The sequence below is a fragment of the Echinops telfairi genome, unplaced genomic scaffold (genome assembly GCF_000313985.2).
Source record: "Echinops telfairi isolate 266 unplaced genomic scaffold, ASM31398v2 ScPeMD7_23;HRSCAF=83, whole genome shotgun sequence".
Lineage (NCBI taxonomy): Eukaryota > Metazoa > Chordata > Mammalia > Afrosoricida > Tenrecidae > Echinops > Echinops telfairi.
In genome coordinates, this window is record NW_022103920.1 from 27,802,792 (window position 1) to 27,817,629 (window position 14,838).

At 41.8% G+C, this 14,838-nt stretch overlaps 1 protein-coding gene across 1 annotated transcript in view; it reads right to left on the reverse strand.

Annotated features, from left to right (window-relative positions):
- CFTR (CF transmembrane conductance regulator) overlaps window positions 1–14,838 on the reverse strand; it is a 180,504-nt gene that overhangs the window by 71,990 nt on the left and 93,676 nt on the right. Inside the window, exons 12-13 of the mRNA XM_045288937.1 lie at window positions 3,849–3,943; window positions 326–412 (exon numbers count right to left, since the gene is read on the reverse strand). Coding sequence (XP_045144872.1) covers window positions 326–412; window positions 3,849–3,943 — 182 coding nt within the window. The remainder of the gene's footprint in view (window positions 1–325; window positions 413–3,848; window positions 3,944–14,838) is intronic.

Here is a 14,838-nt window from a genome sequence, read left to right on the forward strand (position 1 = left end):
AGGGCTCCCTAGTCTGAGAACTGCTCAACCTCAAACCTCTCAGCCTATCAAAGAGGCACTACAAGGGATTGTCCAGATAGTAATTTCACTAACAGTTTACAGGTGAGAGAATGGTTGAATGTGTGGTGCTCACGGGAGATGATAATGGATAGTGAATCTGAACCACAAAGGAAAGAGGGGATGGAGTGAGTGCTATGGCACATCCTACCATATTGAGGCAAGGCAATGATGGAAATTATTTCTCAAGAGGCCATGGCCATCTGTGATGGAATAGATCATCCTTTTTTCAGCATCAACATGACAGTAAGTCATTTAAAGAACATACCTTTCAAAAATTTCTTTTTCTGTTAACACATCTAAGTATCCAAAAGGCGAGTCTAATAGGTACAAGTCCGCATCTTTGTATACTGCTCTGAAAAGAAAATGGAAATCCAGTTAGACTTCCTTAGTATTTTCCCTTGCTATTTCATGATATTCTTGTCGCTGTGAGTCAGCATTGACTCAGTGGAAGTGAGTTTTTTAGACACTCAACATAAGATGGAGTTATCTTCATGCTAGTTTGAGATTTGGTTTTACTGTAAGATGTACACAGTCATGTCATCTCTGATTCATAGCAACCTAGTGGGGTAGGTGGAGCCGCCCCACACAGGCCTCTTGGAGGGAATAGTCATGGGTGAGATCTCCAGGTCTTTCTGCTATGGAGCCCCTGGGTGGATTTGAGTCATCAGCCTTTTGATTAGCAGCAATTAATCATCAATCACTGATAATTTTCAATGAAGAATAAAAGTAGAAGTCATGGAGGATTGTTGGGAATTTCTGCAGCATTTTAATAACCATAGAAATGTTTTGGCTAGCTGCATATATCAGGCAACAAGCCACAGTTACCAAGCCAATCTCGCTATACAATTTAAAATATCACCTTAAACTTATTTTTTTAAAGAACCGGTTTCAAACACATTAGTCCCTATCAAGACTCAGACACCACACTGTGGCCTGGGTCTGTAAGGTACCACAGTGCGCAGTCCCAGCCCTCCATGACTTGACACATCAGGAAAACAAACAAAAAAGAAGATCCTTTCTACCCAAGAAAATGTCAGAGAACAACACTCAATGACACCACGTCTGTGACATTTTTCTATTTCAGTTTCTCAAAGTGTAGATGCTTATCAACAAACTGAGCTTCTTCATGGCCTAGGTTAAATAATGAATCGCTGCTGCAGTTTGCTCTGGACAGCTCCACAGTCACAACATTCCCAAACATGCAAACCCACTCACTGCCAAAATTCTATTCTGCCAATGATTCTTAGTGCCTCAGACTACTGCTCCATAACCTTTCCAAGAAGGCAAGTCTGTCCAGGAGCAGACAGCCTCGTCTTTCTCTGATGGAGCAGCTGGTGAGACGGAACCACTGACTTTGTGGGTAGTGGCCATCAACTTAACCCACTCTGCTCCCTGGGATCCTTCCAAACAAAAATGGATAATTCACAATAGAAAATATATCCACATTTTTCCCTTTTTAAGTAAAAAAAAAAAATTGGACTTTACTCATGTAAAAAATCTGCTGGATTGCTCTTAAAATAGTAATAAGATGTAGTCCCAGATTAATGAAAAGGAGAGAATTTTCTCCTAAGATCTTAAGCCCCTTTCTCAACCACATTGGATTCGGTGTTTGTGTATAATTCTTGGCATTTGGGGTAAGAAAATTGTGCTCAATCAGCTTGTAATTAAGAGAACGAAGGATAAGAAATGGGGGGGGGGGAATCAAAGTCAAATCTGAGCTCAAAGGATCTTTGTTGTGTAAATTATATTAGAGGACAACAGAAAAGGGTTAGCTCAAGGGCCCTACATCTAAATGTAGCATCAAGAGATTTCTTCCCTGACTACTCAGTTTTTCCTTTCCTTTTCCTCACACTGTTTTCTCCAAAGACTAGAAATAATACACACACACACACATGCACGTACATGCTCTCTCACACACACATACATATGTCACCAAATATCACCCCAAGCTGGACATATTATATATACATTCTGTTGAGAATAACAATAAATGATTGTTTTCTGTTGTCCCTTAAACTGTGTATATCTTACAGTAAAACCAAATCTCAAACTAGCATGAAGATAACTCCATTTTATGTTGAGTGTCTAAAAAACTCACTTCCACTGAGTCAGTGCTGACTCACAGTGACCCTCTGTTGGTTTCCAAGACCATATCTGTTTATGGGAGTAGAAAGCCCAGTCTTTCCCCTACGGAGCTGTTGGTGGTTTTGAACTGTCGACCATGCGATGGTAGCCCAATATGTAACCACAACACCACCAGAGCTATATATATATATCTTACCTAAATTTAAATATAATGTTTAAGACAAGTCTTACTTTGGTTCATGGATACTCACCTGCTATTCATTTAGAAACCATTATGTGATCTGTGAGACAGCAACACCTGTTGATTTATAATTTCATTCGTGGTCAAAGGTCTAGAGGACCTGGTTCTAATTCTGAAAATACCGTTTTTCTGTGAAGTCCTTGACAAGTTAATGTCTAACAGCCTCAATGATTTCAAGGTCTCTTCCATGAAATGGAAAAAACAGATTTTTCTTGGCAGAGTTGTGTGGGATTAAATGAGTGCGCTCACTTTCTCTCTGTCTCTCTCTCTCTCTCTCTCACACACACACACACACACACACACACACACACACACACACCTTGGGCCTTCTCAGGAAGCAGGAGGAAGTCAGAGAAAGGGTTGAAACACCAGTGAGTCAGCTCTGGTTAACATTTACCGAGACAGTGGGAATTTTGTTCAAAGAACTCTTGAGGAACATTTGACAACCCATATCACCAATCTTTTTTTTTTTTTTTGACTGCAAGTTATAGTTTAACCATAACATTTTCTTCCTAACACAAATTAACTATATATCCTTCTCTATAACAGTTTCCAAATGCCTGGGCCAAGAGACAAACTCATTCCCACAACAGGAGAAAAGTTTGTCTTATTTGGTTTACTTTAAAGATGACAGACTTTAAGCCAAGTGGTACAATTTTCTTTGTTATTTCTCTTAGGAGATTTATAAATTATGTGGATAAATTGAAAAAGTAGGTGCACCTCCTTAACCTAGACACAGAAACAGAGGTGGAAAGCAAAGGTTTTGTGTGTGTGTGTGTGTGTGTGTGTGTGTTAGTAACAACCGTGAGGTATGATGGAACTAACAGAGACAGACAGTTTTTATTTCCCTCTCCTCTGCAGAATCCCCAGTCTCTCATTTTCCCTTTGGGAGGCCCACACTACCCATCAAACCAACTCACTGCCTTGGGGTTGATTTCCACTCATAGCAACTTAGTAGGACAGGGTGGAACTGTCCTGTGGGGGGTTCCAAGGCTGGAAATCTTTACAGGAGCAGAAAGCCTCATCTTTCTCCTGGTGAATTCCAAATGCTGGTGAACTGGAATTCCAGTAGCTGGTGAATTCCAATTGCTGGTGAACTGGAATTCCAGTAGCTGGTGAATTCCAATTGCTGGTGAACTGGAATTCCAGTAGCTAGTGAATTCCAATTGCTGACCATACAGCCAGCAGGCCAACATGTCACCCACTACCCCACCAGGGCTCCTTCGAGCAACTATACACACGTGAAAACGTAGGGAGCATTTTTAAGAAGCCATCGTCATGCTCAGCTCTGCCTATCATTTTACCCACCGTTCGAAAGCTAATACTTAGACTATTAGCTATAAAACCCCAGGCATCTTTCTCAGTGCCAGAAACAGAATATAAAGCTGTAGAGATGCTGACACACGGAGCCCTGCATGGAAATCACAACAAAAGCCAGCTAAGGTATTATCCAGACACTCACCTGGCCAAAGAGATTCGGGCACGCTGACCTCCGCTCAGGGTGACTCCACCCTCTCCAAGAACAATATTGTCTTTCTCAGCAAACTTGGAAATGTCCTGTCACCAAAAATAGAAAATTGGCAAGGTCTTGTTAGTGCACTGGATCAGAATTTGAAGAGGCCACCTCCCTTCAAATGTAGGCATGTATCAGATTCTTACTTTAACTACATCTGGAAGCTCCGAACACGTTAACTCGATGATTTCAAATGTGAGTCATTTTGTTGGCTAAAGTAAGACTGCTAAAATTTTGCTAGTAAGCTTTAATGTTATTTTGAGGATGTCACTCATGATCATTAAGTGAAAATTGGAAAAATTTTTAAAGTAAACAATGTGTCTATGTATGTGTACGCAAATTATTGTGTAGATTATCCATCAGCCCAAGACACACACCACAAATGCTATTAACATACGAAAGGGCAGTTCGCCATCTCAATGCACGTTCACAAGGAGCTCTGGAGGGAGAGTGGGTTTGGGTGAGGCTGTTAACCCCAAGGTCAGGGTTGCGAACACACCGGCTGCTCCCAGGGAGCAAGATGAGGGGGTCTGCTCCTGTAATGATGTAGAGTTGGGGGAATCCAACGGGGGCCGTTCTACTCTTGTCTGTGGGGTAACTCTGAGTCAAAAGTCATTCATGGGAAATGGATTTGGTTTGCGGATCCAAAACACTGGCACGGTGGAGGAAATGCTGCAAAATTCAGTAATGACGCTCACTCAGGCATGGGAGCAGCATACCAGGGAGGTCTTGCGGAGCCATGTTGGTCCTCCATAGGAGACGCACAGCCCCGAACGCGTCATCTCTTTCCACTAGGACCAAGTTTCCACACTCTGTTCAACCCTGGCCTGGGGCCATTCAAATGCATCTAAATCTGTGAGAGCAAGAACTCAACAAGGCGACCTTAATCTCTGGGGGTTGCCGGTGCTCCAGCCTTAACCGGAGGCAGTTGTGCCACTTTCCCAACTTTCCTTGTTAAGGAAATTATCTGCCTTTTCCAAACAGTGACTCTCCATGTACCCCTCATTTTCTCCCCTGGCAGCCACCAATAGATGTTGACTTCTGTACATCCATGTTGGTTTCTGTAATAGTCGGTACTTGAGAGAACCAAATCCACAGAAACTCATAAGAGAGAGCTTTATATAAAAGGGCAGTGCACATCAAGAAAACATCCCAACCAGTGCTGCCCAAGCCCACAAGTCCAACATTAACCCATTAACCCATTAACCCATATGTCCAACACCAATCCACAAAGTCCTCCTCCATCTCACAAAACAGACGCAATGATGCCAACTGCAGGAGGAAAGCCGAGTCCGAGTCAGTGAATGTGTAAACATCTCAGCGCTGGCAGGGGTCTCCACACGGCTGCTCCAGCACCCAGGGCTGCATCGGGGTAGGTCCATGTGGCTCCTCTTCAGGGATGTCTTTCAGGAAGTCAGCCTTGCCAGGTGAAGCAGGGAACTGGCTAAGGGAGCTGCACCCTAGTCCGACCATCAGAAAGCAATAGACCTGAGAACTAGAAAGGGGAGGCTCACCAAGCCACTTATCGCTCCACCCTTCAATTAACCCCACATGTGTTTATCAGCCAGGTTGGCACAATAAACTAACTCAGTTTCTATAAATATCCTTATGATTTAATTTACATGAGCTATACAGTATTTGTTCCCTGGTGGTTTATTCATCCGTCTGTTGATGGATATTTAGCAGCTATTATGTATGGTGCTGCAGTGCACATTGGTGTACATGCGTCTGTTTGTATCTCTGCTTTCAAGTCTCTTAGGCATATGTCTAAGAGTGGAAATGCTAGGGGAAGTGTTAATTCTATGTCTAACTTTCTGAGGACTTGCTAAACTATTGTCCACAGAGGCTGTGCCATTTTGCATGCCCACCAATAATGAATGGGATTCTAATCTTGCCATATCTTCACCAACGTTTATTGTTTTACTTAATGTTTTCCTGACTGACCTCCCCTCCCTGTTCTTTTACGATGAGACGCCACCAAGAGGAATCTCTTTCCATCCATTATTCAATCGGTAGTGCAAAGAAAGCTAGGAAACAAGGTGCTTTGCTTTCTGACCAGTACTTCCTCTCATGTTTTCTGTTTTGATTAAGCTTTATTCTAGAATAAAAATTCTATTATGTAGTACTCAAGATGCATACAACTTCAAAAAATATAATAAGAGGGTAATTTGGCCATATCTTATAAAACTGAAGATGTGCAAAGGTACCCTGGGATGAGTAAATAAAATGTGATGCATCATAAGGACAACAGGCTCCTGGGTGGTGCAAATGGTTTATGGACTCAGCTGCTAAGGGAAAGGATGGAGGCACCTCAGAAGAAAGGCCTGGAAATCTACTTCCAAACAATCACCAGCCATTGAAACCCTTGGGGAGCAAGTGTGCTTGGATGTCTATGAGGTCACCATGGGTCCGGGTTAAGTAATGGCAACAGGTTATGAAGGAGGGAAATCAACAATTGAAAAGAATGAAATAGATTTCCACACTTTTTTACCAGCAAACGAGCTAGATCTGAACAATGCAACAGAATGCAGAAAGCAAGAGGACCATACCACTTAAATCGATTGTAAAGTCATGCAAATTACCCAATACTATTTAAAGACTGGGTTTGAAAAATATGTATTCATTATTGTGCTAGGCTAGAAAATCCTACCCAAGTCAATGATAATGCTTTTTTGGGGAACCAGGATACTCCTCTTATTAAAAAGTAAAACTCAGAACAAAATGTGTAGAGATTGTTGAATGGGGAACTCATTTTCTCCCAAATCACCATACAATGGTCAACAAAGGAAAAGTCAAAGCTGGGTGTGGCCCTCCAGGCTGAGCCTCTGGTAAAGCAAAGGCTTGAGGGTGAAACTACCCAAGGGAACCCTAGTATTCACGTGGTTTGAAGGCAGGGGTGAAAGAAAACAAGTAGAATGGTAAGAAATAATTAAGAGTATTCACAGTATACTAAACCATGTAACTATCTCTTGTATCGTGTCCTTCCCTGGAGTTGGCAACTCTGGCCAGCACTTGTGTGGCCAAATCCTCTAAGCCCAAAGCCTGTTTCTCAGTGGCCAGGGAGTTAAAGATGGTATTTAAGGAGGAACATTGGCAATCCATTTTGATGATAGGGAAGGGTGGCTTTGAACTCTAATTATGCAGTGCTCTCTTCTCTCCCTGCCCTCCAGGATTCCATTCTTCTTATTTGTTTTTGTTTTTGTTGTTGTTGTTGTTAGTTGCCATTGAGTTGGCTTTGACTCAAAGGACCTTATGTAAAATAGATGGAAACAGTGCCCAGGCCTATGCTATCTTCATGATCATTTGGTAGATATGAGTTCACTCTTACAGTTATTCTGGTGGTGTAGTGGTTATGCTTTGGGCTGTAATCCGAAAGGTCAACAGTTCAGAACCACTAGCCACTCTGGGACTCTCTACTCCCATAAACAGTTACAGTCTTGGAAACTCACAGGAGTAGTTCTATCCTGTCCTATCGAGTTGCCGTGAGTCAGAATCAACTCAGTTTCACAGATCCACTCTACTTTACAAATCCTAGACCCACATCACAAAAAATTACACTCAATTATGATTGAATACTGAATCCCACCAATTACAATGTGTACACATTTGATAAGAAGGTAAAACATATGTGGAAGACAAGAACTTCCTAAGTTGTTCCACTTTACAAATAATTCTACCCTTCAGCCCTATGACATAATAATTGACCCATAAGAATATTTATAATGGGCTTTTACCATAAAATAGAGGAACCCTGGTGGTATTGTGGGTTACAAATGGAGCTATAACCCCAAGGTGAGCAGTTTGAACCCACCAGCCATTCCAATGGAGAAAGATGAGACTCTGATCTGGTAAACCATTATAGCCTCAGACATCCGCAGAAGCAGTTCTACTCAGTCCACAGGGTTGCTATGAGACAAAATTGACTCTATGACAGTGAATTTATGACCACAAAATAAAAGAAAGCCAACAATAGAAGAGCCTGGACAACAACTGGTTTTAAAGTAGTGAATGACTCCATATAAATATTCTCACTTTGGGTCGCTTCTGACTCACAGTGACCCAAAGAGCAGGGCAGAACTTCCCCCTTGTGGGTTCTGAGAGTGTAGCTTTATGGGAATGCAAAGTTTTGCCTTTCTCCTGTAGAGCAGCTCATCAGATTAACAACTGCTGATCTTATGGTTATCAGTCTGATGCTTAGCCACTACACCACCAGGGTTCCATATATAGATATACATACCAGTATATCGATCCATTCATTTACATCATAGCTATAACTATATTGATGTATAGGTATGTATACCTATATACATACCACTATCAATATAGATATGTGATGTAGATGGATGGATAGAGTTATTGTCAATTCAGTACAGATTCATTTAAATGGGCAGAAAATGCACATATCACATTCATGACAGTGATCTCCTGAAATATGAGTCTTGTAGAAGAACGGTGGTAAGATACATATATTGCTGAAATCCTAGATGCCTATATCTGAAGAGGTTTGATGTTTTGTGCCAATGTATTGGGCTTCCTTTGCTGGACTGAAGCCATTTATAAAGAGCAATGAGTACACTTGGATAATTTTAATTTAATAAGTACACTTAGAAATCATAATTAGCATGAAGCTGCCGAGACTGAAATGAAACAAAATACCAGAGGTAGACAGCAGAGAATGTTGAACAAGCCATTATTTTTAAACCAAACACATTAGTAATACTGATATCCTGCTGCTGATGTGAGTGCCTGCTCTGATTTCCCGCTTTATTGCTCATCCGTAAATTTCTTTATTAGTGTTTGACTTTCTCTATTAGGTCTATCATAAAACACTTCATTGTACATGCTCTGTTAATCTTTTATCCTTGCCGATTACTAGAGGCTCTCAAATCTGGAAATATATTTGTTTGAACCATGCTGGCTTTCAGGCTTCACAGCAAATGTCCCCTTCTAGCTAGGCTGTCGTCCCAAACAGCTTCTGACTACTTGGAGCTACGATGAGCAAGTGCTACTGAAGGGACCCGCACACACACTCAGTCCCAATTCCCTTCAGTTCCCTTGGAGTTATTCATCAAAATTGTTGGGGAAGTCATCGATTGAAATTAGAGAGCTAGAGATAATAAGATCGCATGTGAAATAAACTACTGAGATTAGGAGAACACGAAGTCTTTATACAGGCTTAAATAATATCCCCCTAAAATGCAGATCCTTCTGAACCAAACCAACCATGGCCAACTTGCAGTGACCCTGCGCATTAGAGTAAAACTGCTGTTGTCTTTTTGGAAACAGATCACCAGGTACTTCTGCAAAGCCATTGGATGGGTTTGAACTGCCAACCTTTAGGTTAGTAACCAAACAGAGAGTTTACACCCCGCAAGTACTTAGAGTTTTCTCAGGACTTCAGCCTATGAGCTTACTTGGAAATAGCAACATTGCAGATGTAATCAGTTAAAATTTGGACTGACTAGAGTAGGGTAATAGGCCCTTAGTGCAATCTGACCAGTATCCTCACAAAACGAAGAGAAGAGCCACAGTGATGCTGACTCACAGGGAGAATACCTTGTGATGACTGAGAAAGGGATAAGTCTACAAGTCGTGGAACAGTGAGGGATGCCAGTAGCACCCGAAGCTAAGAGAAAGGCCTGGAACAGATTCACCTGCAGGGTGTTCAGCGAGATCAGGGCCCTGCCAACACTTTGATTTATGCACTCAAACTTATTTTGCCTGGTGGTCCTCTTTTCAGAAAAAAAACTAAAATTACTCAGCAACCCCCGGCAATTAAAAACATTTGTCCTGTAGCCTATAACCCAAGTCAAAATGTAGGCATTTGCTTTTGTGCCCCCCCCCACCCCCGCCCCTCCCCACCTGCCACGTGCCCTGATCATTCCAGTGCCCCTGAAGACATGGCATCACCCACATTGGGAAACATCGAGCTAGAAATCCCAGCTTCCAGAACATGGAAAGAATACATTTCCGTCCTTTTTGGGGAACCCAGCTGTGGTCAAACGTTACATTGGATTTTCAAAATAGAGCCTTAAATAAAACATGAACACGTTTTACTGCAGTCAGTTAATTTTTCTCAACCATCTTGCACAGCCTTTTCAATTTTCACTACACGTCTCAGGAATGCCCATCTACAGAGACAACAGAACGAAATAAAACAAAGAAACTGCTGCCACTATTTTGTCTCAGAAGAACTGGGGCAGGACCCCAGCATCTGCATCGGAGCCGGTGATGACTAAGTGCACAACGTGTGAGCTCCTAATCTGGATTCTTTTTCGTTTGGCTAACTTCCTTTCCAACCTGCTGGTCAGAAAGGCAAATGCCTACTTCAAAGGACTCTGGGCACACCACACATTAAGTCTGTTTGCAATTGTCAAGCACTTGAAAATACTTAGATAAAGAGCACTAGAGAGGGTCAAAGTAGTATTATAATTGTGCAATAAAGATTAACTTGTTTTATTACTAAGAGGTGTATAACATGCCCAGTGTTGGGTACGCACTTTTCACTTAAATGTTTGCCTCTTCAAGTTTAATAAATAGCAAGTCAGCTTCAAGGCCTTAATATTAGGCAACTGGGCAAAACAAGCCAGATCTTGTTAAAGAGGAATTGCTAGTAGAAAGTTCATTAGCTCTGACTTGGAAGTACAACAGAGCAAAGGTACCAGGTATTATTATCCTAGGGAGTAAAAATGAGAGAGGGAACTTTAAAGCAAGGGTGGAGAATCACATTTAAAGGTGCTGGGTAATTTTGCAATATTTGCTGAGCACATTTAAGCTTCCTGTGATTTTGCTGATAGGGAAAGCCCATAAACCTTTTTTTTATGGTTGGCTAATCACTCTTTAGTACAACGTTGATGATGTAGCTGCTTGTGGCAAGGGAAGTTAGGGAACATGACCTTTAGAGCTAAACATAGGCAATAGTTAGTGCCATTGTTATTAATATTTAATACGTACAATGTATCTAATTTGTGCTTTATACTTAGAAGCTGGGCAAGAAGAGAGAAGAAAACTAACTGTAAGGAATCAGATGGAGGGGCGCTGGGAGGAGAAGGAAGAGAAGCAGGGTGGGTGAGAGAATGGCAAGAGCCCAAGAGTGTGGAGAGAGACAAAGGACAGTAATGGAATTAGCAGCACCGTGAGGGGAGGGGGAGGGGGAGGAGAGAAGGGGGAGGAAGGGGGAACCAATTGCAAGGATCAATGTATAACACCACCACCCCACCCCCAGCCCACGGGACAAACAACTGAACCATTGGTGAGGGGAAACAGCGGATACCAAGGTCTCAGGTAGAAAGAAAATGTTTTGAAAATGATGATGGCAGCATATGTACAAATGTGCTTGATACAATTGGTTTATGGATTGTTATAAGATTATAAGAGCTGTTCCCCTTATTGGTCCTGAGGGGTTTATCTGTTCTGGATTCCCTGTGCTGTTAGCTCTCATCTTTACCAGTGTACATGTTCTGGTCTAGCCAGATTTGTAAGATAGAATTAGGGTCATGATAGTGGGGGTGGGGAAGCATTAAAGAACTAGAGGAAGGTCGTGTGTTTCATCAGTGCTATACTGCACCCTGACTGGCTCTTCTCTTCCTTGTAGCCATTCTGACAGGGGCTGTCCAATTGACTACTGATGGGCTTTGAGTCTCCACTCTGCCCTCCCCCTCATTCCCATTGATATGCTTTTTGTGTGTTTGTTTGTTTGTTTGGGTAAGGGGGAACCAATCACAATGATCGATATATGGCCCCCATCCCAAGGGGGCAGATAGCAGAAAAGTGGGTTAAATGAGATGGCAGTTGGTGCCAAAAATTGGAGAAGAAAAAAAAAGAAGAATTTATAAATTAGCAAGGGGGCAGGTGGGAGGGAGCGTGGGGGAAAGAGGGGGTAAAAATGAGGAACTGATGCCAGAGGCTCAAGTAGAAAGAAAATATTTTGAAAAAGATGCTGGCAACATATGTACAGATGTGTTTGACAAAATGGATATATGTTTGGATTGTGATAAGACCTATATGAGCCCTGAGTTAGTTAGTTTATTGTGCCAACCTGGCCAATAAACAGATGTGGGATTAATTGAAAGGCGGAGGGATAAATGGCTTGGTGAGCCTCGCCTTTTGAGTTCTCGGGTCTCTTGGTTTTTGGTCACACGGGGGTGCAGCTGTCTTAGCAGTTCCCTGCTCCAGCTTGCAAGGCTGACTTCCTGTAAGACATTCCCAAGGAGAAACCACCTGGACCTACCCCGATGAAGCCCTGGGTGCTGGAGCAGCCGTGCGGAGACCCCTGCTAGCGCTGAAATGCTTACATGTTCACTGACTCGGCTTTCCTCCTGCAGTCGGCATTGTTGCCTCTGTTTTGTGAGATAGAGGAGGACTTTGTGGACTGGTGTTGGGCATATGGGTTAATGTTGGACTTGTGGGCTTGGGCAGCACTGGGTTGGGATGTTTTCTTGGTACGCACGTAACCTTCATATAAAACTCTCTCTTATAATGAGTTTCTGTGTATTTGTTTCTCTAAAGTACCCAGACTAATACAAGCCCCCAATAAAAAAATTTTTTAAATGTTAAAGACTATAAGAGCTGTAAGAGCCCCCAATAAAAGTTATTTATGAAAAAGAAGACTAAATATTTCTGTACATAAGCTCCCCGAACAAACCTTTAGCAATTGAGTCTATTCTGATTCCTAGAGACCCTTGGGTAGAACAGAGCTGCCCCGTTGGGTTTCTCTGGCTACAATCTTTCAAGTAGCAGATTCCCAGGTCGTGGAGGAACTCACGGATTCATCTGATCCACTGACCTCAGGGTTAGCAGTCAAGCCCTCAGCCTGCCTGCCCCTGGAGTGCCTTTTCTGTTTTGCACGAATCTGGTAGATGTGGAGTGTGTTATTTTAAGAGTTCATCTACCTCCATAAGAAGATGGATGGATGGATGGATGGATGGATGGATGGATGGATGGATGGATGGATGATAAATTTTTTTATGTATAGACTAATCTAGATATACTCAATCAGTAGGAGTTAAATTCCATAGCAGAGTTGAAGGCATGACAAATGGATTTGTTTATTAGGTAAGATAATGAATTATTGGCCTAAAATAAAACTTAATTAGTAATGACTATATACAAAAGATATTAGCTCAAGATTCATCCCTTCTAGAAAATATGAGAAGTAAGTACTTTTAGTCATCCTGAAAAAAATTGTTAATTCACCATCACTGAGGTACCAATCAAATTTATAGCAGAAAACTCAGATGGCAATGTAATTGTTACCAAGTCCCATAAAAAGACAAGCAGTACTACTGAAATTAAATACCATAGTCTTTTTGACACCAACATTAAATTATAAAATATCCAGTGTTGGTATTTAATGATTGAATTTAAATAGCAATATATCACCATCATTTAACCATTTAATATTTAGTTATAAGTATGCTTTTACATTTGAATTTATAAGTGCATATGTAACTAGATGCTATGACCTTTGAGGTTTTTAATTCTCTAAATTGTGTAAATTTGTATTTGTATTTGGAAAAAAAAAATCACTCAAGGTTTTGGACAAAGAGGAGGGAGGGCAGTGATTTAAAGTGTCACAGTAAGCTCAGTGCACCGGAGATGCTGTACTGATAAAGGATACTTGAAACAAATAAAGAATCTTAGTTATCTTAAATGCTACATCAGATTTATCTAGATACAGATTTTTGGATCCTCGGTTTAAAAAATCTGTGCAATTGCCATTAAAATCTGTCATTTAAAAAAGTTCTGCAGATGATTGTGATGCTGTGGGTCTAGGAACTGGACTGAGACACCTGTTTAGCCCGTGGCCTTCTCCTCTAGGTCTCCCCACCCGGTCTGCTAGGACAAACCCACCCTGAGAGCTGTTTTCTCAGCAGGCCATTGGTACATGGTTCTTTTACCCTGCTCTTGATTTCCTAACATATGTCACTCATCCCCAGTAACTACTCGCCTGCTGCGTAATTCGATTCCTGAAGAAATGCGCTTCATGATCTACACATGGTCTGCACACAGGAAGCGTCTGCCCTTCATAGACTGCCCACCTATTTGGAATACACATGGAGGTGAAGAGGCATGAAGAAGAGAGAGGGGAAGGAGGAGATGATTTGGGAGAGCTGAACAGAAAAGCCATGATTTGTTTAAATGTCAAGTGTATTAGAATTGGTAGCTGCCCCACAATATGCTTTATCCGGGACTAGAATACTTTGGAAACACCAACACAAAAATAAACCATCTGTAAATACATTTTAAAACTGTACCATAGAATTCTTAATACTAGTAGTTCAGAAATATTTGATATCAAGTGGCATGTACATGTTTTATTTTTAAAATCATTTTATTGGGGGCTCGTACAACTCTTATCACAATCCATACATACACCCATTAGATGTACACTTTTTTATGGCTTAATCACAGGACTCCTGGTGGCCTGGTGGTTACTCACTGGGCTGTGATCCCCAGGGTCTGTAATTCAAAACCACCAGCTGCTCCACGGCGGAAAGAATGAGCTTTCTACTCCCATAAACAGTTCCAGTCGGGGGCCATGCTACCCTGTCCTATAGGGTCACTGGGAGTCTGTATCAGCTTGGTGACAATGAGTTTTTGAGTATGGCTTAATCATTCTGTTGCCCTCATTGTGAAATTAATTAGCATGGAGCTTTAACTTTAAATCCACAAAATTCCAAGGATACACCAGTAGAGTCTGAGATAGTACTTCATTTAGAATCTTCAACAAGTCTAATGGGGTTTAGCACCAAAAACAAGGAGTTGGAAGCCTAGGGTTCTACTGCTGACACACCACGTGTGAGACAGCAATTTCCTACCACACAAAACATTCTTGTTCTTATCCATCTTAGTACCACATGCCTGGTTTTCTTTCCCCCTCCGCTGTCTCCTTCCTGGTATCTCTCACAGGCACCCTGTTGTCTGAACATGTCCTAAG